The sequence below is a fragment of the Ammospiza caudacuta genome, chromosome 6, assembly GCF_027887145.1.
Source record: "Ammospiza caudacuta isolate bAmmCau1 chromosome 6, bAmmCau1.pri, whole genome shotgun sequence".
NCBI classification, from domain to species: Eukaryota; Metazoa; Chordata; class Aves; order Passeriformes; family Passerellidae; genus Ammospiza; species Ammospiza caudacuta.
Window position 1 is genome coordinate 30231797 of NC_080598.1, and position 27147 is coordinate 30258943.

The following is a 27147-nucleotide window of genomic DNA, read 5'->3' on the forward strand; positions in this document are numbered from 1 at the left end:
AGCAGAAATAAATATTGTGCATTCTAATAGAAAAATATTTGCTGCTTTTATTAAATAACCATCACCGAATGGCTATTTTACAATGGTTTATTACATAATTGCTTAGAATGGCCAAATGTGTCTATCAAAAAAATGGCAGGTAGTGGCCAGCTACAGAAGAGAGGAACTGATATGTTTAAGATGTCTTTTAAGTTATTTCTACCAAAAAAAAAAAAAAAAAAAAAGAGAAGGGAGAAAAACTGCAGCAGATGGTCAATCTAGTATGCTTCATTTAACACATTTCTCAACAATCATCAAATTCAGCCTTCTGAAATAACAATCTGTGAAAAAACATACGGAAACCTGCATGATGATCTGGCAACTGTTACTATTATGTTAAATACGCAGCCTCCTACTTGAAATCTCTTTTTCTGTAGCACAGTAACTATTTGTTAATCCTGCTTCTAGTGATCTTTCCCCATGTTCACAAGCATCATATTTTTTGTGTTCTCTTAGAAAAACTTCTATGTCTTTAAGCAAATATGTAAGAACAAGTAAGAAAAAGTCATTTAATAGTTTACTTGTAAAAACAAATCTATAAATTTATATGTAATAATATACACTACAAATGGAACTGATGATAATAAAACTGTATGTAGGGAACTGTTTAGGTCAGCTATATGGACTGTCTAGACCACAAAGATTAAAACAACTAGAGGTTAAAAAACCCAACCAAACAACAACGAAGTAAAAGCTAATGTGAGTCAGAGAATTCTGCCAAGAACCAGGAATAATCATTATTGTCATCAGGTGCTCAAATGGTCATGTTAAATACACATTCTCCAACACAATATAGCTGCTCTAGTCTTAACTGGGGATGAGGTATGGTGCGCCCATTCATTTAATTTGAGGTTTTGAATGCAGAATTTAACCGATTCTTTCTTTACTGCTAAAGAAAATGTTTTCTTTACTGCTACTTTCACAAACTGAAAGAAGTGAAATTTAGGTTAGAAATCAGGAAGAAATTCTTTCCTCTGAGGATGGTAAGATACTGGAACAGGTTGCCCAGAGAAGTTTTGGATGCCCCAACCCTGGAAGTGTTCAAATCCAGCTTGAATAAGGCTTGGAGCAGCCTGCTTTAGTGGAAGGTGTCCCTGCCCATGGCAGGGTGCTGAGATCCAGATCGTCTTTAAGGTTCCTCCCAACCCTCTAACATTGTATGATTCCATGAGTGCAGATGGCAATGTACATAATGCTCAAATTGTATCTTTTAACCATTAAGCCAATTTCAACATCCACCGGTCTATTTTGCAAATGTTGAGAAGAAATAATACAAAGCCTCACCCTGCCAGCTACATGATTTTCCACACTCTCATTTTATAGCTCATGTAATCAGCACTTTTGCTGAGGACAGATTAAAAATAGGCAAATGAGCACTGAGTGCCATATCAAACACGCAATGGTTTAAAATAACTTCTGTCTGTATGGTTTCATATAGGTCTGCAAGCACTAGTCCCTTAAACTATAATTAGTTAATATTGTAACTATCATAAAATAGAGAGTGCTTTATGTTACTGAAGTGCTTTAAGAGATTTAGTGTACCTGTACAAAATGTTTAGAACTTCAGTATGAGTTTGAGCTTAGTCATTCACTAACAATTTTGGTCTAGAATTCCCACAGGGCCATCACAGTAGAAGAACATGGCCTGTCCAGTCCCAGTTAGTACCTTTGAAGCAGTGGATTTACTGTGTCCCAATATTCATGGAAGAGCTGGAACAAATTTGTAGGTAGAGAGAGGTAACTACAAAGTGCCTTGAATTGCCCTTCTTCAGAAACTGCAAAAGAAAACACGAATGAGTGCTCAAGTGTTTCAGCACTGCTGAATAATTCTCTCAAAACTAGAAATCTCCTGATCCCTTTTCCATTGAATAGTCTGTATCCTACAGCTTCATCATAGTGCCTACATCGTACAACTGGGTATTATTCTGCCAACTTAATCAGAGCTATCATTTGGATTAGTTGAGGATCTGTTTAAACAAATTTGACATATATAATTAAGTGTTTTTTAATACATAAGTTACTGTAATAACAAAATTCCTTGCTTAAATTACTGCATAATATGTCACACAAGTGCAGAAGATTTCTGTACTTGCATTTTATTTTTTCACTACCCTTCTGACAGTCCTCAATGATATTAAATTTTGCTGTAATCAAGTCAGTGCTAACATTACATGAAATTGGGCTAATTTTATAGTTTGCTGGGTGGTCATTTATTGTCTCTGCTACAGAAAATTACATTGTTGGTTCACCAGAAAGACTCCTCCCTACAGAATCAAAGATCCAGACCCCTGGTAAGGATAACGGCATATCCCAATGTGCAGAGATTTTGACTTGCATATTCTAATAAAATTCTAATTTAGTTCACAGTTTATACAAATAAATTTTTCATTTTTGTTGTTATATATGTGTTATATTTTGTCTCAGTTAATCACAAAAATTACTGCTCTTCTTTTCAAATAGTTGATGATTCTGTGTTTCACTGGATTTTGACACATAACAAAATATTTATTTTTGGGGTTAGTAACAGTAATGTATTAGGATCCTTCAAGGAAGAGGCTTAAGTTTTATACTGTGCTTTGTACCTGTTCGGTTTTGTTTGGCTCAATCCCTGTATCTTTAGCATTTACCAACATTAGCACTACAGAAAAACACTGGGCTTTCAAAATACATTTCAGGCAATGTAACCTAAATTCCTGAAATTATCTTTACACTGCTGAATCTTTATCAACAAGTACTCACTATCAATACATCACTGACCATTCACATATTTGCATCTTCTATGCAGGTCAGGACAACTCAGCTTCAATTGCCTGTCCCTTCCTCTACGAATTAGTAATTCCTTTACCTTCCAAGTCTTACTTTCATATATTGAATATTGTTAAATTATTGTGAACATTTAAAAATTCTTTCAAGACAGAGAAGGTCATACATTTGTTTTCTCATATTTACCTTGTAATAGCTCCTCAGGTGGAGAAACTCCCAGCAAATAATGAAAAAATAAAGCAGCACAACGAAGGTAAGGCATGATGCCTTTTTTAACACAATCCCACACAAGCCAGCCTGGAATATCCTGACTGAAGCAACTGTAAAACAGAAATGAGAAAAAGCTGCAGTAGTCATACCGCAAATCATTCTAGCACTATCATATTTTGGCTAGCATTGGTAGAATTGTAGCTGTGTAGAAGCAACCCTCATGTGTCCCAAATTCTGTAAAACACAGCCACCAGCACTTGACTTCCAACTTCCCCTTTTCACAAGAAATGAGTACTGAGTTTATGAACCACACTTGTAATAAATCTTCAAATTAGACAGCTGTACCTGTCAGAAAAGTCTGAAAATGGGCACTAACACTCAAATAAGTGACAATGTTCGGCTTTACACTTATCCCCCTTTTGTAGTAGGACCATTTCCTTCTTTCTCGTTTCCATTTATAACACAAGAGATCTAAACCAAAATAATCAAAGCAAAGAAAAAATAAACACTGCAGCTGGATGTATTTCTCTCCACAATGGATACAGGTATTTTTTCATCCTCAGGCTAATGATTCACTCTGCTGTCCACAAAAAGCAGCCACTTTAACTAAAAGCATTTCTTTTACCACTTGCAGTGTTCAGGAGCATGGGAAGAAAGCACAAGGCACTGTGCTACTCCCTATATGAAATAAGTAATTTTTTCCTGTCTTTTCTGTTGTCCTGGTCAATCCTGTAGATTGCTGTCTTTCCAAGAAAATTTAACACTACAATTGAACTGTTACTTACCCACTGGTGTATTGGCAAACCTCTCTACAGAAAGACTGTGCAGATTGTGCCTCCTCACTATTGTCAGATGAGTGAGCAGTAGGGGATTCTGCACACAAAAAGAAGAGTCCACTGTAAATGCACTACATCCTGACACACTTCTCTTTTACAAATACTAAAACCTTTTTTTAAAATTCAATTATAGAATTAATTCCACTTTAATTTGCTTAATTCTTTTCTATTTGCTGTTTTTTATCTTAAAAATGTTCTCCCGAGACTTAATGCTGTAAGGAAGAATCAGGATTACACTCTCATTGGTCATCCCCAGTAAAGAACTGCTTCCTTCCCTTGAACTTCTGAAGTTGTTCTACACAGCTTAAGCTACAGAAATTTTTTTAAATGTCTAGATTTTTTAAAAATTCCTATCATACTGAAGAAAAAACAAAGTACTAGCTAGAAAGTCTGCAGGCAATTTTTAACTATGTTATGAATTAGAGAGAAAAATTTAATTCTCTCCTATCGGTTTACAGGATTCTGTATTTCAGATCTGGGTATTTACTAAGTTGAAGAGCAAAGAAAATTTTATTTCCCAAATCCATATGGGTTATCACTGTGCAGCTCAGTGATGCTGGCAGAACTTTGATTCTCTTACAAGGAGTGAAGAAGGGAAAGTTACCCCTCTAAAATGACTGACTGGAGCAAGTACTGATATATCAATAACTATTTTGGTTTCTTAGCCTAAGCACACAGAAGTGATATAATAAAATGCTCTGAACTTGATGTAATGCTACTTCATTTTTACCAGAAAACAGTTATTACTACCTAGGCCTAAGTGTCACCTCTTATGAGGACATTTATACATGGAAGACATTAATGGTATCAATCCATTATTTTTAAGAAACTGTGCAAAAATGCCAGAAAAATGCAACACAAATACACATCTACCTGTTGCTGAAGAGATGACTATTTGCATTATGTGTGCCAGTGTTGTCAGATGGAAGAGGTAGAGGTGGTTATAGGCTGAACTAACTGATGAAGGTTGCAAGTCTACAGCATCTTCCCAGTATAAAGATGGAAAGGATAATACAGCTCCCACCTACAGTGAAGAGGAATAGACAAATATTAAAGTGCCAAAAATTTGGTAATAGATACAAGGGTAGCAACTATACTCTCACTATACATTTGTATTTTATTTTTGTATTCTGAGTGTGTTAATCTACCTTACTAGTTTTAATGCAAAGTAGCAAAAACTCACTGGAAAATATTAACCATTTGAGCACTATAGGGCATGTAGGAAACTCAGACAGAGTTGAATAGTAATTGTCAGTTTAGAGATATACCATGCCCAGTTCCTAAAAAGCTTGATTTCTGTTCTTTGACACAAGTCAAAGCACATTGAAAAAAGTGGGAAGTGAGACCAAGCATTAGATAGAAGGACAGCCAGGGCAAGACAGATTTTATTTGGTGAGTCTGGTTTTATTGGCTGTTTTCTGCGTGCTTTGGATTTTTTGAACAGCAGAAAAATCTGTAATGCATATTTGTATTAAGAACAGAAAGAAGAGGCTAAGAAAATTACAGAAGGTAACGAGAGTCGATGTAAAGAAATCAGAGTATGAGATACTGATTGAGACAAAGGGAAAGTGAGGGAAAGAAACTGAGTGCGTTTCTTAAGTTGTTTTTTTTTAATCCTTAGTAACAATGGAAGTGGAAAAAAGAAGATTGAGATTGCAAGAAGGAAATTTAATAAGAACAAGACAGCAAAGATTTGAAAGTCAGCAGAACTAAAAGTAAACACAGCAGTTATAGGCAATCATTTGATTGTTGCTCATATATAATCACTTGACTCATGCAAATGAACAGATACTATTTACAGAGTACAGTACACAAAAATTTGTGCTCAAAAGAAAGTATTAACATGAAGAATAAAATGAACCTGCTTACCAAAATGTGGAACATATCTACTTCTAAGAGTGATGGAGTGTCCTCCTCTTTATAGCTTGGTAGGAGAACTACAAAATAAAGGTATCAGTTAAATATTTAGCACATATTTTCTTCTTTTGAGTTGAACTGTAGTATCAGAATCTGATTTTAGAGCCTCTATAATTTCTGTGTTTTCATCAAACAAAGGTCCAGATCCTTAAGGATCTGTTTAATTAACTGATTACCACTGGTTTGACTGTGCATGTTTAGCTATTTCCACATGCACTAACAGTTAACAATTTTAATTAATATATCTTCAAAATTCTGCGACATAAATCTTTATTTCTCCACCTCTAATAAATCACACATAGTGTTAAAGGTGAAGGTCCTTAGGCACCTCAGCACTAGATGCCTCACAACCTTGCCCAATACAAAAGCCTAAGAACACCACATAAGACTCTTAGACTAACCCAATCAATAAGAAACTAGGGGGAAACTACATGCCTCAAACTAGCTCTCCCTGGGACTGAAATATCTTAAGCTAGGCTTCAAGCAGACTTTTGAAAGTATTGAAAGTCACAGAATTATAGAATGGTTTGCATTGAAAGGGAGTTTAAAGATGATCCAGCTCCATCTCCCCTGCCAAAGGCAGGAGTGTGACTCACTACATCAGGCTGCCCAGAGCTCCCTCCAATCTGACCTTTAACACTTCCAGGGATGGGGCAACCACTTCTTTGAGCAGCCTGTTTCAGTGCCCCACCACCTCACAGTACAGAATTTCCATCTAATAGTTAACCTAAACCTAGTTTTTTTCAGTTTAAAATCATTCCACTTATGTCCTGCCCCTATCTACCTCTCTAATAAGTCCCTTTCTCTCCTTTTTATAAGCCCTCGTAGGATACTGGAAGGCTGCGATGAAGCCTCCCCAGAGCCTGCTCTTCTCCATGCTAAGAAGATGAGGTTTCACAATTAAGAAAAACCTATTTTGTGGCTTTATTCATCTGTTTAGAAGAGAATTTGAGTAATTCTGAACATTGCCAGAGACAGCTGTTACCCATCTTTTCCAGACTTGAGTATCTGTAGGTCTGGGTAACGTGGGGTGAGCTCCATCTACACCCCATGATTTCAGGCAACTGAAGTGAGCACTGCTGTCAAGTACTCCAGCCCTGGCCTCTGTGCTGCACTAACCTGTGTGCCACTTTGCAACAGAAACTTCCACAACACAAAAGGCAGGAAACAAAAGGACTACAGTACCTCCTAGAAGACGAATCAGGTGTTTCTGTATCAGAAGCTGTGGGGATGTTGTTCTCTGAGCAGCTGCAAACTGCACTAATGCTTTAAGGCCACTGTGCTAGAGCGCAAGAGAAAAGGGTTGAACGGGAAAAAAGGCTAAATATAAGAGTGATATAGAACTGTAAAAACATATCTACTTCTACATAAACATAAAAGACATGTATAAATTAATTTAATATGAACATCCATATACAAGCAGACATTATTCTTTCAAAGTGCTCTTTATGCTATGAATCCAAACATTGAGAGTTCTCCCTCAGCAGAGAATGATCTTGATGTTAACAGTTTTGACAGGTTTATAGATGCATGTATATTATAAATACTTTTTTGTTTAAAATATATTGCATGTCTTACTCACCCATACCTGTCTATTTTGTAGGGATCCAAATAAAGGCTTGCCCTCTGTTTCCAAGAGGTTTTCTTAAAATTAAACACAGAAAAAAATAAGGTTTTTTTTCTACACAACCTAATATTAATTTATTCTTATTATATACACTCCTTTTTAAAGCTCACCCAAATTGCTATAACAGAATTCTCTTGAAAAAACCAAATCTGTCTTAAATGGCACTGATCATTTCCAAGATAAATTATTGCAATAAGCAATTTTAAAATTTTCAGTTTTCAGCCTTTGCAAACTAAGGATTTTAAGGAATGTTGCTTCACATGAATGATGATAAAACATTCATTCTATGGATTCAGATTTATTTTCAGTTACACTTATACAATGCTCAAAACCATCAAGTTACATTTACAGAGATGCTATGCAGCCATCTTACCCTCATATTTATCATAGAATGTTAAGGGGCTGAAATAGACCCTTAAAGTTCATCTAATTCCCACTCCCCTGCCATGGGCAGGGACACCCTCACTAGACCACATTGCTTAAAGCCTCATCCAACCTGACCTTGAACACTGCCAGGGTTGGGGCAGCCACAATTTGCCTTGGCAACCTGGCAAAATTTGCACTACTGCATTTGAATGCAGTTTAACAGAAATACTTTGAAAACAAAACTCCCAACTTTGAATAGAGCTCATCTTTACTCCCTAAGTGCTTTGGTTCTGAAGGAATAATCAGGAAAAAATAAGCCAATAAAAAATAAGAAATCAAATTAACTCAATTGAGTAAAAAGGTATCAGTTCAAATGGTTTTGTACTTCAGTCACTTTCCAGAGATGAAACAGTACACCTGGAATTTTTAAAATTTTATTTCATTGGGAGATTCTGGTTTGGCGGCTTTTTGTTGAGGGGTTTTGGTTCTGGCAGGTTTTGAGTTTGTTTCTTTTTCAGGAGTCTGGCCTTTAGCAATGATATCAATTCACTTCACTTAGGTCAAAGATGTTTTGAACCTCCTCTAGAGGTTCCTCTGAAGTTCCTTGTCTAGGCAGCTCGGCTATATGCCCATTAAATGGTTTCAATAATACACTATAACGAGACTCTTAGACCAGCATACTGAAGCTATGCAGGCAGTTTTGCTTTAGAATTCCACAAAAGTCTGCTCCATTTGCAAACAAAAATGATTCCAAGGAAGTGGTGTGGCCAAGTCAAATTGTCACAGTGATCTCTCTGGCCTTATACTCTTCTCCTCAAGAGTACCTGAATTTTCTTTTACTAACACAGGCTTTCAATATCAGACCTGTGACAACAGTTACTGCATTTATGCACTTGCTGGCTAACTCCTCCTTGACAGCCACCAATATCCTTTTTCATATATCAAACAAAACCAATCTGCACAGCATTAAGTACAGTAATGTTAATAAAGTGGGTGACCAATTTTAACCTATTTGAAAATATAGAATCCATCACTAAAGATGCAATCAGTTCTATTTCTGCTTTATCAGAATATTCCCAATCCACCTAAAAACCTTCTGAACTCCTGATACTCCATTAGAGATTCAAGGTAGACTAAACTTGTACTTCTACATCTTCATCAAGAAATACTTGGTATAGTTGACAAATCACATGTATGGACATGTACAATTATGTTCTCAATCCCTTCATCATGCATTTTAGACCTAGATCTTGCTTTTTTCCCTATCTGGAAGCATCTACAGATTTATCCACAGCTTCATGTTCATTACACAAACTTAATTGTGTATGCAGTACAGAAACAAAATAAAATTATCCCACACAATGAAAATTTTTTTTCTGTTTAATTTTTTTGCCTTGAGAGATACATGGCAGAGAATGTTTGGTAGTTTTTTTGGTGGGTTTTTTGTTTCTTTTTCTACCAGGTATCTACTTAGCAGTTTCAGAATACAAGGGACTTTCTTCTACAAATCCCATGAAAATTTTTTAAATAATACAGATAAAACCAAATAAGGAGACAGAATACTATTTCACAGCTATTGGACATTTAGTGTAGGAGATGCCTGCAAGTCAATGATCTTTAACAACCTGAAAATATTAATTGAACATGCTTAGTGTTACAATTAGTAATGTGGAAAATGATCACTAACTGCTGTCTCAAATTAAATTCAATGTTGGCATTCCATACCATATATCATGAGCTACTATGTAAGAACAACATCCTACTATTTCTATTGGATTATAGATAATAATTCTGCTATTACATATGTAATTACATATCATTTAATTCGCTATACTATTACATATGGCTTGTACTTATGCAGAACTATTATTTGTACAATCACATTGTATAAAATTAAACAATCAAGCAACTGTAACATTTTAAATTAATGAGAAGGAATAAGCTGAAATTATACTTTACCTATACACTGGATGGTAAAAGCACAAGTGCTCCAGGTCATCATAGGAATCCGGGAATCAGCTTCATTTGGAGCAACTTTGAGCCCAACTCTGTAAATGGTGGTGGCAAAGAGAATAAGCATCTCTTTGATACTGCTTGAGTACTTGGCTCTGCAAAACCAACATGAGAAAATTTCAGTCTCAATTATTAATAGTGATAACTACTTACTGGTTAATCAATCACTAGCAAAGTCTAAGTCCAAACCAGGACTGTTATTTATGAAAGAAATATTGAGAACAAAGACCCTTTGTCTGGACAGAGATGAAAAAAAAATCCCTAGTTTTCAGTAGTAAACCAAGGACTTTGACAAAAAAGACTTTACAAATTGAGAGATTAAGAGCTGCCAGGCTGGAAGATATTATTTCTGTGTATGACATTATAATTCACATTAGAAAAATGCAAACATTTTAAAGTAAAATATGATGAAAATAAACATTGTAAGAAACAGTAATTTTAAGTCCTGAAGTGAAAATAGTAAGGTGCTAAAAATGGAAGTGTGTTTTTAAACACATTTTTTAGCACTTAAGCTCCTTCCTAATTACATCAGGTTAGTTTCTGTAAATGTAGTTTTATGTAAACAAGTGTTTAGCAGTTTTAATGGCTTGTGGGTTTTTTTCCAAGTCATACATAGGATTTTCTAATAGAAATATATGACATTCATATTAATTCTCTGTATCTCTATGGACAAAACAATTATAGCCAAAAATCTGGGGTTTAGCCAGGTTCACACTTAAACAACACTATTTAACTTTAAACTACAGAATCTTTCCCATGAAGATCAGTTATCAAGAAAAAATTTGATTCAGGTTTCTGACAACAGAACATTTTTTTATTTTTGTACAAATAAAAGATATACATGGGTATTTTGCATAGCTTTGATGACAGTCTGAAGTAGCAGAGTACTTACAGCATGATTTAAAAAGAGATAAGGGACAGCTGAGCTCACTTGATAAGCATCTACCATTCATTCTGTTTTAGTGGGCAAATGCTTTTGCCCACAGGAATTGAACATGCTTAGTGTTACAATTAGTAATGTGGAACATGATCACCAATTGCTGTCTCAAATAAACTCAATGTTGGCATTGAGTTTAATTTAGAATAGAAGAGAAACAGAACAAGACAAGAGCCCTATCCCTCTAAGTGATCCCCATCCCATTATCATGTCCAAAACCACCTGAAATCCATGCCCAAAACAGATGCATGGCAGAAAAATTAAGGCAGACAAACAATAAATAACATGCTTAGAGGCACAGCAAGTAACCCAAATCACTGGAATTGTAGATTAGAAGATTCCAGGCTTCTAGCTTTGTACCAAGAACATAAGAAATACCAGACTGGACCTGACCAAAGGTCCACCTAGCTCCTCACAGATTCAATATTCAGTGAATGCTTATGGAAAGTAATGAGCAAGCCCCTAGTCAGACCAAACAAAGCACAGCTTTCCTTCAATACACATTCTGAAGTATACCTGAGATATTGAAGGGAAAATTAATATAATGCAGAGAACACTGCTAGTAACACTTACGACGACTGAACTCCAAAACTAAGGATGGAATGGAATTCCAAAGCTGAGTTCCCCGTTCCCTTGTTGGTGAAAGGTGGAAGACTTTGTTTCTCTCCTAACAGAAAAAAAAAAATACATCTGCATTAAAAAGCAAAGAAGCTGCTACAGTTTTTTAAGCAGTCAAAAAAAGGGAGTAGTGTTTTTATTTGAAACTGATTTGAAAATAATTGCAAACATACCTCACAAGCTAGACTATATTCCATGATTCCCCTTTAAATAACTTTTGCCTCTATTCCCCAAAACACTAGACTCTCTGTGCCTCCTGTTTTCTAAATACTCATACCTACTTTCATTTTGTCCTTTATAATTTAGTTGTTCTCTTTTTTACTACCTCACAGTCCATATAAAAGTTTATTAACCATGAGCATTAGTCTGTTGGCATCCTCTCCAAGTGCGCCTTTTTTTCCAAAGGAAAGATGGAAAATAATTAACAAAAGCCAGAAAATTGGTGAGGGGACTGAAATCAAGATATCGACTCAGAAAGGGCGGGCAATAACTTTTATCCCCAGCTTTATTTGATACTGTCTTGATTGAGAGCAAAACTCAATTCTTTATTTGAAGTTTTCTACTGGTACTAGTTAAGACATGCACTGATGTCTATCCCACAGAATAGCTTAAAAATTAAGATAACAAACCTTTAGCATTTTTCACACTGTAGCCTGATATCCTGACTGTGACAATCTCCAGCCACCTAGCTAGGGACAGGATTTGAGCTACTGCCTCTGCATCCTCACTGAAAAAAAAAAAATAGAAAGCAGGTTTTACTTTAACATTTAAAGAATCACCTTAACTTAAAAAGCAGAGGACACAATTAGATCCAAACCCATCCAAACAGTATTAGCTCAGTTTTACTGGCTTCAGAAATTTTGAGCAAACAGTACAAAATGAAGCATAAGGCTAAATACTAGGTCTAGGTACTTTCTCATTTGATTTCAGCTTCAAAAATTAGGCAACTCAAAAATGTTTTATAAAAAATAAAGTATTTACTGCCAAAAGATGTATATTTGGCTAAGCAATCAATAAGAAGATATGCAGTATTTTATACAGATGAGTTTTTTTGAAGTTTTTTTTCCAAAAATTTGAAAAGCTGATCAGCCCTATAATATTTCCTTTATTTTTTTTTTTTAAAGTAGAGGTTAACCAATCTGGTATTTCACCTGTTTATTTTTTGAGCCCGCAGTGGAACAATAGGAATCACAGTATTGCACAGAGATTTGCAAAGGGGACAAAGATATTCTCCATTCTCCAGGTCAAATATCTGTTCAACGTGCAGACGTTGTCGGAAGTTCAGCTGTATTGCTTCAAAGTACCTACAACATTAAAAATGAAAGGAGAATGGCTCAAAAGCAACATGAACACAAAGGTTCAAGCATAATTGTACAGCAAACATTTATCCAAGGCAACAAAGGAGTCTTTTCCTTTGATTTGTAACTCTTCTACATGCCTGGATGGGAAAAAAATAAAACCTTTGAGCACACAGATGAATTAATGCAAAAATGCGTGGTGCGTCACTAATGGGAAAATGATTGCAAGTTTCCCTCACTTATATTACCCTTACAAATTTCATTAAGATTTTGCAGACAAGCAGTCCTTACATTTTTCTACTCTTCCCTCTTATCTTCAACATAATGAAATGCTGCATCTAGTAACTCTCATATGCAACTTACTATAGGAAATTTGAAACAGGTATTGAACATATGGTTATTTAATTTTAGGAAACACTACTGGTAACATTTCCCAAATGATTAATCAGCTATTCATTGCAATTACTGGGCATCATGACTAGATAGTGGAACTGCAGCCTTCTTTTAACAGGGAGAGAGAATAATATATATTAGAATGTAATATTTCAACTATTTTAAACAAAAAGGAAATAAGAAACAACTATGATATTTTACAGGCTTCATTATAATTTTTGCCCCCTCAGTGGATGCAAGTAAGCTTTCAAATGTCATTATTGTCTCATTGGTATTTATGGGAACAAAAACATCAAACATTTACATCTTCTTCTCTGGATACAAATTCAGTTTTAATGTTCAGATCAAGTAAGTAGGATCTTAGAGAGAAATATGAAAATTTCTAACTTCCACACCAAGGTAATAACTAAATTTTTTTTTTTTGCTTTAAACCATGTATCATAAATAAAATAAAATTCCATTTATGTGAGAAGAGAAAGTGTATATGCACTGGCATCTGCAGAAATTCTAATGAATATAGAATATTTGGGAAGTATTTTGTTACAAACGAAAACCCATACATTGATTTTCCCCACATTCACACAACTATGTTTTTGCAAGCCACTCCTCTTGCTCATACATGGCAACTACAAGGATATTCCACTCATTTTGACTTATTCTGTTTTAGGGGATTTCCAGCACTTGTAGGCTGCACATAGAAAGGTATGGCAGGCATAGTTTGGAGGAATATTATGTACTAAATAAAAGACTATACTCAAAACCTTCTGTGCCATACTGTATGTGAAGAGCCTGTTGTTCATTTTAATCCCATTAACCCATACAGCAAGTCATCTTCTCTTAAAAAGAGCAAAGGAACTGAGCTCCAATGTTGCACAACTTAGATCTATGCATATGTAGATGGATCTGCCAAGAGCAGATGTGTTATACCCAAGGAACACACCTGAGCTTCATTCTAAGTGTGTGCACCTACTTACTCTGTACTGATGTTTTATTGTAAAAACCAGCAGTATACACACATATTGAATGTAAAAAGTGAATGGTAAACACTAGAAGTTTAGTAAGATTTTTTAAAGTAAAATGGTGCAAGTACAAACAACAAACCTCAAGAGAGTGTTTAAAACATATGTCATATGTATAAAGAGACAGTTACAAGATCAGCTTGTGATTGCATGACCCACCTCTTATCTGTTGATAATATTTCAGTGGGATTATTTCTATTATTACCTCACACTGCTTACATAGTTTAGACTTGCCAGACCTACGTGGAGTGAAACGTAGGATGATTGTATCCCACAAGCCAGGAACCTTGGTCTTTTAATGTCCAGGTTCCATTCAAATCCAAAACACTTGGTCTGAATTGTGGGTCCCTCAAACCACAGAAATCCAATCAAGTCTACAGCAATTGCATCAATTCTACACCCTTACTTTTCATTAAGAGTTTCTTCGCTGATATGGGAGGAGTCACAAGATTTAACCACTGATATTCCTCATATTCTGTTCTAGACGCTAGAATCTCTTCTAAACACTCACTAGAATAGATCAGTTTCACCCTTGAAGTATTGACCTGGAGAGAAACTTGTAGAGTACTGTTGCTAAAAGTAAACCTACTCAATATAGTTTCTTACTCTTGACCAATTTCACTCCATTGTTTATATTTGCATAAATTAATAAGTCCTTAGAAATTCTTCTCTGTGTCATAAAAGGCCCTAAAACTTTTGACAATGATTATCTTCATCAAGTCAAAACATCTCTTGTTCCGTATTTGATTTTTAGACGAGTACAAAAAATTTTGATCCCTTAATTAAATATCCACTTACTGTACCTTGTTTTCAGTGTGCTCTTAAGGTGATTTGGAAAATAGATTAATTAAAAACCATTAAAAGGCAGCAAAGACACATCCTTACTTCTGCCAGCAGGCCGCATGCATTACATGACCACAGCTCCCTGTGTGGGTCCCACAAGGTAAGTCAGGGTGCATGAAGAGAGGATCTAGTGTATCTAGAAACACACAGCAGAAAAATTATGGAATGAACAGTAATGTAACTTCCCATGAGTATGAACAGAAATCAACAATATATACAGAACATGAACCTTCAGATCTTATTTTCCTACAGTTTGCACAGTCATACTAAAGCTTCACTTAGCTAACTTTTCCAGACCAATCATGCAGCAGAGCAATGACAAGCAATACCCAATTAAACTACTGAAGGTTCTCCATACAGAGAAAGATGTCAAATTTCAAATTGGTTAGGAAGAAAAAAGGGTGCTTCTGTACTGGAACAGATCTGTGGTTGGATTCACTGTCACTGAAGCTTTTACTTTATTTTTAAATGAAAATGAAACTACTAAGGACAAGTAGGATGAATAATTTATCCAACTAATCCCACATATTTTCAAAACACTAACACAGAAAGCACTGCTGAATAACAAAAATCAAGCATTTTTACATTTATTTAGATCTTGAAAGAAAAAAGCTCTTAGAGGATTCCTGGTAACTGATCACCAGCAGAGGACCGTGCATTATATGAGCAGCAGAGGACTGTGCATTATAAGTACGATAAACAATGCCCAAAAACAGCCTCAGAAAAAGGAACTCCATTCTTTTCTTTTTTCAATTATTTCAATAGCTCAACATGCCACTACAGAAAATATACAAGTGTATCTTGTAGGATTTAATCTGTACTTCAGAGTACCACAGAAAAAAGAAATGTAATTAGTATATGACCTAGATTAAAAAAATCTATACAACTGTCTCAAAAATGCCATTACCAGTAGTTTGCTGATAAAGAAAAATGGATCAAGCAGGATTCTGAAGGAGTTTGTTCTAGGCCTATGACAATTCAGTACTTTTTAATGACCCAGAGGAAAAAACCAAAATATCTTATTAGTGAAACAGCTTGGAAAAGGTTTACAAGCATGATAAAAAATAGGGTAATACCACGGAGAAACATGAAAAATATTATGAACTTTCCTCTGGTAACAATCAAGAGTTTGATTGCTTCTGAACTAAAGCAGGAATAATGAACTGCACAAACATAATTCAAAGCTATTTTCTACATATTAGTGTCAATAAAAAAAAAAATAGTACATAGCATTCATTTTGATCTATAAGCTGACCACAAACCATAAAAAAACACCCCCACATCTGAAAATAAGAAAGAATTTAATTTACAAGTTGTGACAGCATCTTTCTTGAAACATTATTAATTTCCCTTTTCAAAAAGAGAACAAAAATGTCAGTGAATGCTTAGGTTCTCCCATATCCTTGTATTTATTTTCTTCTTTCCCTTAAGTAACAGACCAAAATTTCCATCATGTTTAGTCAGCTGCTACTTACAAAAGAAATTCTGCTGGGCTTTGTGCTCCCTGCTACCAATATGCTATTACACAAATGTAACTCTCATGATTGCATAACTTTATTGTATTCAATTTTTTGTTCACTCATCAGATGATATCATGTGATCCTTGCTTAGATTTTTATCATTCTTTATATTGTTGTTTTTATTATTTCCTAGACATATAAGAGGAAAAAATACCCAAACCAAACCAAACCAAACACCCTAACCCTTTTCAGGCTGGCATACTGGCCTCTGATAACATTCATTTATTTCGTCCACATTGGGAAAATTTGCACTTGTACTTGAATAAACAGAACTGTAAACAGTGTTAGCTTTTCTCCAAACTAACTACTCCCACTAAATCTACATGTTTTATTAAGTCTTGTGAGATCAAAGCATTTTATGATTTCCTTCACCAACAAACCTAAATCTTCATATACTTCTCATTTAAATTTGACATGAATTTTAAAGCAATTTAGAAGTTTGAATCCTTTTTTCTTAAGTACAGTAAGCCAATTAGCAACCTGATCAAAGAAAAGAGTTTAGTTGTTGAAGGAGTTTGAGCTCCAGGTACAGAAGTGCTTTTACTATAAGAGAAGAAAAAATCTCATACCTCCTGAGAGTTCAAGAATTCTGCTCCTATTCTGAGTTAAGGCAGTTGACTTCTGCACACAGGCAGATAATACCATCGCAGCACTTTCAAACTTTACTTCCTGTTCCTCCTGACAAAGAATACAGGTCAAAACTTCCTTCTCAATGACAGATGGACCTCGTTTGGGACCCAAAGCAATTCTGGAGTAATCAATTGCTGAAGAGGTGCTGCAAGACCAGAAGTGACAAAGATATAAAATAACCAGCTGGATTTTCTAAATGAACTGAGTTTTTCCTGACATCTAACAAGGTCATAGAATACAAATATGTCTGTTTTCTCTTACCTTTCTTCTTCCATAATAGCATCATCTTTCCCCTGGGTCTCCAGTGTGTTTTCATACAGGAGCTTGTGGGTTTCAATGAAATTCCTCTGCAGGGCAGACATCTGGGCCATTATCTTCTGACGGTGCAACCTCGCTGCTTCCGCCTTCCTCTTCCGCTCAGCCTTCTCTTTATCCTGAGTGCTCTGTGTCTTACAGTAAGAGAATAAAGAAATTACAGGCAACTAAGAACATCAAAAAATGAGAAGACTCTTTCCCCAGTATAGGCATTTTAACCACCGACATCAAATTCCCTTAACTGACAACACTTTAATGAGGGGAAAAAAGTTAACTGCTATCTGAAACAGAAATGAACAGAACTCAAATCTTTACATGTTGACTGGACAGACTTTTGTGGTCTAGAAAAGGTCACTACTACAATCCCTAGTTCAAAGATAAGATCAAAAATCTCTGAGTCATTTCAATTAGGTACTTGTCTGTTCTTAAGAAATTTTAGTGAGGTGTACGTCAAAGTTTTCTCCAGAGTTCTATTATTCTCCCCATAAGTGAAACCCTACTGAGTATTCAGTATCTTCCTTACAGAAATTGAAGAAAATTTCATCTTGAACTGCCTATCCATGACACAACAAAATGTGTCAGCATTTTATACATCTGGCTATTGTATTTTCATTATTCTTTATGGTACACTGGAAAGCTATTGTTCTTCCAACATTTACTCTTGTATCATATTTTCAGAAACCATAAAAAAAGAATTTCTATGCTTTAGAAATCCAGAATTCAAAAAACACAGATAGACTTTATTAAAACATATAGAACCTAACTCTTCCTATCCAATTACTTAAGGGACAAATGTAACATTATACACAAGGTTTCCATTCACAGTACCATGACTTTTCCAGGAAATCAAACAACTTGCTCCACAAGTAGAACTGAAAGAGATTAATTTCTTATGGACTACTGTATTTTGTTTGGTACCTTACCAAATCCCATATGACACCTGCCTGAAAAAAGAGACACGGCATATGCTGTGTGGTAAGTTTAGAACTAGGCATGCAATGACGAGCCAAGAGATTGCTTGGCAGCAAGCTAAGGCCAAACAAAACGTCTAAGAGCAAACCAGTCTGTCTTCACCTACTGCCTAAGGGCAATCAGATTCTTCTTTTCTGTTCCAATGTCAATTGAAAACACAGCCACTCTTTAGGACTCAAGTCATCTTTGAAATCTCCATTTCATTGTGTCATTTGACCACTAGATTCAGAAGTTATTTTGAGGGAAGGGCGAAAAAACTGACAGTCAGAATAATTGCTTAAGGCTCATGCATTTATACAACCAGGACAAAGGACATTAACCTCTTGACAGATAACTACAAGACATCATCTGAAGTGGATTTGCATTTCTAATTATTGTGCAGTGACAGTATAAGAAAAAGGTGGTCAATTCACAAAGACAAGAAATGGAAAGATGAGCACAGATTATTTCCTTCGGCCCCGTCAATTGATTCATTTAACTCAGAAGTACAGCCTCTCACAATAGCTGCTAATAATTCCATGAAACATGTTTAGCACATATTTCATGTACTAAAAATATTAATCTTGGAAACTAAACCCTAGCTGCACACAACATATCACAGATCAGTTTTTTGAAAAATTATCATTTTAGGCAACAATAAATTTAGACACATCACTGAAAATAGCTATTCAAAACATTTAAATACAAGGCTTCTACTGAAGCTTTATTTTTATTATTACCTCATCACCTTTTGTAGCTTCTGAGCCTGATGTAGCTCCTACTGTTGCCAAACTAGACTTTTCTCTCAATCTCTTCACCATGTCAAACATCTGAAAACAGAAACTCAGATGTTAAAAATAAAACACAATTTGGCTCTTATAACAATGTAAATTAATACATTTCCAATGTTACAATATATAAGCACTGCAACAGGCTGCCCAGAGAATTTGTGGATGCTGGAAGTGTTCAAGTCCAGCCTGGACTTGTAGGCACTCTGGTCTGTTGGAAGGTGTCCCTACCCATGGCAGAGGCTTTGAGCTACATTACTTTTAAGGTCCCTTCCAACTCAATCCATTCTATGATGGACAGGATTAAAACTCTTGGTATTTTGTTTCACATTATTTTCAGATTTTCAAATGGATTCAACCACTCAAAACTCCTAAATAACAGAAAAACCCAAGACTCTATGTGCACTCCCAGAACACTGCCTTACTCATTATTTGCTGTTACTGTGCAACAGATATATAAGGAATGTGTGTAAATATGTCATTACTGGAATGAGTTACCTAAGCAAAAATTGATCCAATACTTCATAGTACAAGTAGCAAGTACAATGTTGCAACAGATTAAACTTCTCAAGAAATCATTGCAGCTGTAAACGGATTATATGTAGGAACTGTATATAGGAATCATAACATCTTTCACATTAACTTTCTACACAACTGAAATCAGCTTATACTTATCTCTCCTTTGTGTACCTGCAGTATCCAATTGACTGTGTCCTTCTGTGCCTCTAACTGGGGAACTCTCTTCAATTTCTCCACAAGCATTAACACGTTCACAGCATTCAAGGCTGAGCTTCCCATTCCTTTACAAAGTGAAAAATAGAAAAGGGCATTCAGGGAAAAAAAGGCCTAACACTTTAATGTACTTACAGCCATGGACATGCCTTTAAATATTGCTGACTATATAATATACATACATGAACACAAACTGTGTAGTTACATTTTGGTTACAGTTTCATCTGTTTATTCCAGTTATGTATAGTATAATTTATCCCCTTGTAGATCAATTATTTCTGCTTTAGAAAATCTTTGCTTAATGTCTGCTTAAAAAAGAATCGCCTTTCACTTCAGGAGGAAGCAGTAAAGCTCTTTAGAGCTTACCTGTGTTTGCTAACAGCTTAGTGTGTACACGTTTACTTCTAATCACAAAAGCTATTGTAATTACAGTAATTATTTTCTCACCTAACAACTTGGTGAGAGTCCATAGTATTCTAGGCTCTTCTCTAACAAAAGAATGCTTTAAAATGGAGACCATTCTGTTCAAAGATATTTCTTTTGCAGCACTTACCATACAGAATTAATTTTAAATTTTTAGTAGGGAGACAAATACATTGCTAAAGAAACTAACTTTTAATGAATTGTGTCTCGATAAGAGCTTTGTTACAAAAATACTGATTATTTTTGCATCCCTTTCATGTAAATCAGGATTTGATTTTTCTGGTTATGCAAAAGCCTTCTCTAGCATCTCAGTTATAATTATTACTTCTATTGTATTCCTATAGTTGACATGAAGCTTCTTAACACTTTCAGTATGATGACACTTCTTTCTCAACAATAAGAAAAAAATTAAAAATAAAGTGCATTGGGAGTGCTTTTCAAACACAAAAGTTTTAAAGAACTAAATAAAGGGACTTCAGTAGTTTTATGTGTTTATTCTTGTAGAAGGTATTTGAAATATACATAGATATGATGTTTAGGAATATGGTTTAGTGGTGCACTTGGCAGTGCTGACTTAACATTTGGACTCAATGAGCTTGGAGGTCTTTTCCAATATGAACAATTCTATGATTCCATGACTTCACAATTCTTATCTCTGTTGCATCTCACAAATGGCAGTTATGTTTAGCTTGATAATGGATTTTTAAAATTTATTTTTACACAGTGAAGCAGAAGCTCTAGAGAAGATGGAAGATTATTTAGAAAATGCAGATTCCAACTCCCACAGAGTAGTCCTGAATGTAATATTAAGAAATGCTCAATAGAGAGAAAAGGGTACAATCCAGAGCCACTACGTTCTGTTTCTATTTTCATTACCATAGTAAAAGACTAACTTCCAAGCAAATCACTAATTGTACAGCTCGAGAGAACCAAAGATGGACACAGTTCACTTAAATCCACTGCCATTTTTCAAAGAGTTCTTAGTTTCCATTTCAATGCAGTTCTTGTGAAGGAAAAACCACTTTCAATTATGTAACACTAGAACTACTTTTCATTTCTTTCCCAGGAAGAGAAGCACATATCCTCTTCAATCCACCTGACAACTGGGAACAGAGGAAGCTAGTCCAAACCTGGTTTCATAATTATTAAAAAAGTTAAATTACCAAGTTTTAATTATATAGCATAAAATAAAACCTTTCTGACTAAATCACTGAATAATTTCTTCTAGTTTGAGTCCTTAAAAGATCAAGTTAGTCTAATTTACTCTGTGGTTTAAAGAAAATGAAACATACGTGTTGCTTTGTGATAAAAATCAAAGGTTACTTCTTCTTCAGGAGACTTCTGTAACTGCTGCTTCTCTTCTAGTAACCCTAAAGAAAGAAGATGAAGAACCTGAAAAAAAGAAAAATAGTAAGTCTCATTCAATGTTTAAGATATGGAAAACTGGCATAAAAGATTAGGATGCTTAATATGGTTCTGTATTACACAATGGTAAAACACATGAAAATACAGAGATCATACATGGAAAGTGAAATAAAAGAAAGCACAATGCAAATTTACTGCATATTAGTTGCACTAAAATTCATCAGCTTGCACATGCTTTTATATAAGTAATATGTGAAATCTTGTCCGTCTGCTGATACAAAATCTGTACTTGGCTAATTCCATAATCCAAAGATTAGCAGGATTGGCAAGGCAATTAAACAATCTATACATTCTTACAAAACTGATTAATTCAGACTGTCTATAATTTCAGGTCCTAATTCTATAAATGTTAAAAAAACAACCCTGCTAAAATAAACAAACAAAAAATTGCCTCCAAAGAACATCTCAACAATGTTTTAAAAGACTCAAGCCACTGCAGTAAAATTAAATGTTTAAATACTTACAAAAATTCTATTATTTCATGACTGAGGCCCCAAAGAGGCCTCATGTATTTGGAGACTGCAGCTCAAAAAATGAAGGAATTCCAATTATCAAACAGTTACTCATTAACTTGCAGTAAAAATATGAGGCAGGGAGGATTACATATTGAAACAGCTTCAGCAATGAGGTCACACAGGGAGGAAAGTAAAATAGAAAACTTTAATACTGTTATGCATCATGTTTCTATTTTACAGGAGAGATAGATAATTAATAATAAAAATATTTTCTTTGCCAGTAAGATTTATAAAAACAGGTTTGGGGACAAAATCATTCCAAGTAATCTTTACATATTTTGGTCTTCTCATAAGCAGTCAGCACAGGAGGGACCATGGGAAGATGATCAAGGCTAACCCTACCATTTGGACCATTGCCTCAGTCCACAAGTGGGTTTCCAGCTCCACTGCCCTCTGCAGGAGGGTGCGCAGGATGTGCATCATGACATCACAGTTCAGAATCCTCACCACGTTGCTGAATGCAGGACTGAAGTCTGGAGGAGGAGGTGGTGGCAATGCTAGAAAACAGGTGTGCAAACATATCAATGAACTGACATCCCACCCAGAAGTAGAGAGCACAAACATATTAATTTCAGTGAAAGAAAAACTGGACCTTTAAATGAGTAAAACCATGCTCAAACACGATTGTGTGCGTAAGTCAACTTTCATCTTTGGCAAAACTAGAGTACTTTTAGTAAGTATTTACATAAAAAACATGTACAAGCTAAGTTAATCAATCACAAGTATTAGTTACATCTGTAAACACAAATTTTTAACACTCTGAACTGCCTGATTTATGTCTCACTATTAAATGTACAGTTTGTGCTTTGCATCAGATAAAAGGTTTTCAAGTAATTAAACAAAACTGAGGAGTGAAGTTTCCAGACTGTAGAGTCCCACACCACAATATCACATGCATGGAGCTCTAAATTTTTTCTGCTACTGGCATTCCAGTCATTTCTGGTTATGTACATTTGCTGACTTAATACTGGAACTCTGATGTGGCATCTTGGCATCTACTGACAGCACCTCATTTAATGCCACAGCCTCTCCCTACCAGGAGCCACTGACTCCAGTCTTCTTCAGGTACCTGGATGCCTATTTTCAGATTGCCTTTTTTCAGAGGACTTCTGTGAATGAAGTGTTTCTGAAACCACCATTCTTTAGACAATTTTGGCTGAATGAAGTTACTGACAAAGACAACATAGCCACAAAAAAGAATACACAGGAAGTACCTGCAACAATAAATGCAGCCTCAGGAGAACACAAATCAGGGTAAACAGATACCTTGGTATTTTGGAACTGTACTGTTCAATTACATGAGTCTCTGACAATTTATTCTAAATAACCCCATTTTTTTAATTTCCACGAAATAATTCCCCTGATAACATTTTAAGCTGCCAGATTGAAAGGGGAAGGAGCAAAGTTGAGTTTATTAAATTGTTCACTGTAATTATTTGTTCAGCTTATGATGTCTTTCTCAAATCAACTCAATTAAATGCTTGTGACTTAAATGGGTAAATGTAAACGCAAAAGGGAAACAATATTTGTGTTACAATAGAAACACAGGGGTTCATTGTTTTATGTATTCAGAGCTTATAAAAAATTCTTTCTAAAAGTTAAGTCTCATTCTCATATTACAGAATGGATATGAGCATTATTTCCTGTGGCAACCTTCTCTACATGCCACTATTATGTCTTAATATTGTCTAAAGAAACTGCTCACAAAAAACACCACAACTTTTGCCTCTTAGTTACTCCACCATAAAATTTCTGAGTTCATGGGTTTTTCAATAGGTACAGTGCCATGTTTATTTCCCTAAACGTAAACTAAAATTCCAGAATTCCTGTCCATGATGAAGAAAAAAACAAAAGAAATGCCAGGTGCTAATTAATGACAATTACTACAAATCACAACAAATTTAATATGAACTCACCTATCCACTGTGAAGTCACAAGACATCTCCCAAAGCTCAATATATACATACAACTACATATACTACCAATTAGCACATTTGTTGAATCATTAATTTTAGAATTTTACCTTCATCTCTGTTTTCTTGTTTTCTTCTTTTCTTTTGTGTATGTTCAGCCTACAGAAAAAGGAGTGTTGCTGTATCAGCACCTCTATAGAAGTACATAATCATGAGATTAATGAAATTATAAGAAACCCTACACTAGAAATATGATGAGATACATAGAGATACCAGTAAATTCCTGGTTGTGAACTAGAATTTTGTCTGAAACATGTTTAACATTATGTTTTGAATTTAAATTTGTAGTAAAGATAAATAATTGGACATATTTGCTTCCTCACTAAGAGTTATAAAAACAAAATTTGGGGGTTCCCAGTACAAAGGTAATTCTTAACTCTCTATGCTGAGATCAAAATGTGATAACAGAGTAAATACACAAGGTGCCAAAAAGGAAACACAAATGCAAACCACACCATCTAGATTTGTATTGAAAACTTTAATTTCGTGGAACATTTAGTTTCAAAGGTAGCTGCAGACACTCTTTACTGAACCAATTTCTTTAGATTGCATTAATTCAGCAAAATTCTTTAAATACTGGTAAGTATGTACTATTTTTTTAACCTTTTAGAGTGAATCTTACACTGCTTACCTTGCTGTGCTGGGTCTTAGTGTAGTGATAAAAGAACATATTGAATTCCTTCAAACATTCATCTTTCAGTTCATAAACTCCATGACCAGAGACACCCGGTTTCCTTACAGAGAAATATTTCATAATATACAGATTATTAATATACATTCAGCACATCTTTAAAGGCAAACACAATTTGTTTTCTAAAGAAGCAGGAATTATAATGGCTACTCACTAATTTATTAAAAGCAGAGCGTGAGCACAGTTAGGACCCTTAAATTTTCAATACAGGATTTACAGGAGTAAACAATTCAGCAGCAAAATATTTCTAGTCTATACCATCTAAAGCACACCGAATAGCCTCTAAAAATTCTTTTTAACTGTGTGGCTTAGAATTTCAGACATTGGATATTGCTGCATAAAATTCAATCCTTTCTTTAACCAAAGTATAAAACAAGTAATACTTGCTGCTTTCCAGCCAGTGAGATTTTTTTAACTGTTCATATAATTTCCCAAGTAAGATTCCCAGGTACACTTACAGTTGCTCTTAACTGAACATGAACAAGCAAACCACATGAAATTTAAAATAAGGTATACTAAAATAAGACATTTTTCTCACAAAAGTAGCAGACATTTGCACTGGTTTTGTTCAACTACAATCTATTTCTCTATACTTGCATACACACAAACATATATATTTATATATTAAATTATTTTCCAGAAAAAAGGGTAAGTTGCAGAAAATTAGCACCTAAGTAACATAACAGTTACTAGATAGTGATTGTCAAAGGTACAATGACCTCTTAAATTTCTATCTTAGGAAAAAAAATGAACTTTCAAAGATTCTCCCACTTGGACTTGAGATTACTGAACTCCCAAGACTCCTCAACCCAAATTTGAAGAAAGAGGGTGGCAAAGGGAAAGAAAAAGCAGCAGTGTAGGATATTCACACACTGTTCTTTCCTAAGCATATTTGCAAATATATTTACTTCAAGATAGCAAAATATAAGCTGAACAGAGACAGTTGTTCATATTGTTTAACCCAAACGTATTTAAGAAATTTTATTTCACTTTCAAGCTATTTATAAAACAACATTAAGAACTTACTTGAATGTAGCCACTTTATCAATTACATTCTCCAAGCCAGTTTCATTGTTCTCCTGGTAAAAAATTTAGTTTGGGATAAACATATAATGATTCAAGTATCTTCAGTATTATGCTATGTGTAACAAAAATAGACAAATTTAGATAATTCCCTAATTCATGAACTATTATCTTTTGCCCGCTGTTAATCAGAAAGCAGATATTAATAACTGGCATTTTCCAAGGAAGTATCAAAGAGACATCATACTTTCACTTAATAATGTAGAACTTCATTAATAACAGAGCTGATCTCTAGAAACAGGTCAATGCTCACCCAACCTTAACAAAGGGAATAAAAGAGGTTTAGATATTTTAAACAGTGCCTGTGGATACTATGATAATATTTAAGGCTATTTCATTTACAACAAAAATTTAGGGTTTTTGCATTGATTGCGGGCCCTGAACACTTCCAGACTATAAAATCTAATCCACATCCCTTGCCTTTGCTTCAATCTTCCACAATTGTAATGGGATGTCAAGAAGTCTTTGTTTTCAAATAGACATGAACAATACTTGACTTCAAATGGATCTGCACAGGTTTAAGTCATCAAAATTACAGCTTAAATTTATCAGTGGTATGCAGGCCAGAATGGAATCCAGCTCCATCACCCTACAGGGCCAAACCAGAAAATTTCACGTTTATTTTTGAACCTAGGAGAACTACAGTTGAATATTCTAGAAAAAATTCACCTCTTAAACAAAAAGTGTAATTCCCATACAAGTCTTTCCAGATCAGGCCATACTTGAATCTATGACATTTACCTTTACATCAGTAAGGTGTGTAAACCTCTTTGGCATGCCATTTTGTAATTCTCAAACCAACATTTAAGCTTTATATTAGAAATGCTTCCATATAAGGATATGAAAGCTAAAGAAGAAAGACATAAAACAAGAAAAAGTAAATCAAGGAAAAAAAGTAAATAAATCAGGACTCACGTTTTCAGGCAAGGACTTGGTAATTGCACTGTGAGCCATTGGTTCAATGCACAACAGATGGATGATTTCTCTCATTATTACATCCTCTTTTGTCACATTACTGATTCCAGGCACATATCTTTCCCCTGTCAGAATGAACCAAAAGGAGAGGAATGGCAAATATGACAGGTATGAAGTGAAATTGAATTTTTCACCATAATGGTATTGCTGGGATGTTTCATTGTATAAGCTTGCATTTGTCAGAAGCCTGTCCCAAGTGTTTGAGTAAAAATGATTCTCAGCCTAGATTCCTAACAACATGGGTCAA

General features: G+C 34.9%; 1 protein-coding gene across 2 annotated transcripts in view; it reads right to left on the reverse strand.

Annotated features, from left to right (window-relative positions):
- The window catches only part of UBR1 (ubiquitin protein ligase E3 component n-recognin 1), a 59003-nt gene that overhangs the window by 5084 nt on the left and 26772 nt on the right, over window positions 1-27147 (reverse strand). For both annotated transcript variants that reach the window (XM_058806194.1, XM_058806193.1), the window contains exons 21-42: window positions 26841-26965; window positions 25869-25921; window positions 24783-24885; window positions 24202-24250; window positions 22521-22675; window positions 21531-21630; window positions 19774-19883; window positions 19036-19125; window positions 17291-17478; window positions 16969-17174; window positions 14922-15015; window positions 12478-12630; window positions 11956-12053; window positions 11282-11375; window positions 9718-9866; window positions 7354-7409; window positions 6951-7047; window positions 5718-5785; window positions 4722-4872; window positions 3798-3885; window positions 2989-3122; window positions 1706-1814 (exon numbers count right to left, since the gene is read on the reverse strand). In XM_058806194.1, coding sequence (XP_058662177.1) covers window positions 1706-1814; window positions 2989-3122; window positions 3798-3885; window positions 4722-4872; window positions 5718-5785; window positions 6951-7047; window positions 7354-7409; window positions 9718-9866; window positions 11282-11375; window positions 11956-12053; window positions 12478-12630; window positions 14922-15015; window positions 16969-17174; window positions 17291-17478; window positions 19036-19125; window positions 19774-19883; window positions 21531-21630; window positions 22521-22675; window positions 24202-24250; window positions 24783-24885; window positions 25869-25921; window positions 26841-26965 — 2470 coding nt within the window. The remainder of the gene's footprint in view (window positions 1-1705; window positions 1815-2988; window positions 3123-3797; window positions 3886-4721; window positions 4873-5717; window positions 5786-6950; window positions 7048-7353; window positions 7410-9717; window positions 9867-11281; window positions 11376-11955; window positions 12054-12477; window positions 12631-14921; window positions 15016-16968; window positions 17175-17290; window positions 17479-19035; window positions 19126-19773; window positions 19884-21530; window positions 21631-22520; window positions 22676-24201; window positions 24251-24782; window positions 24886-25868; window positions 25922-26840; window positions 26966-27147) is intronic.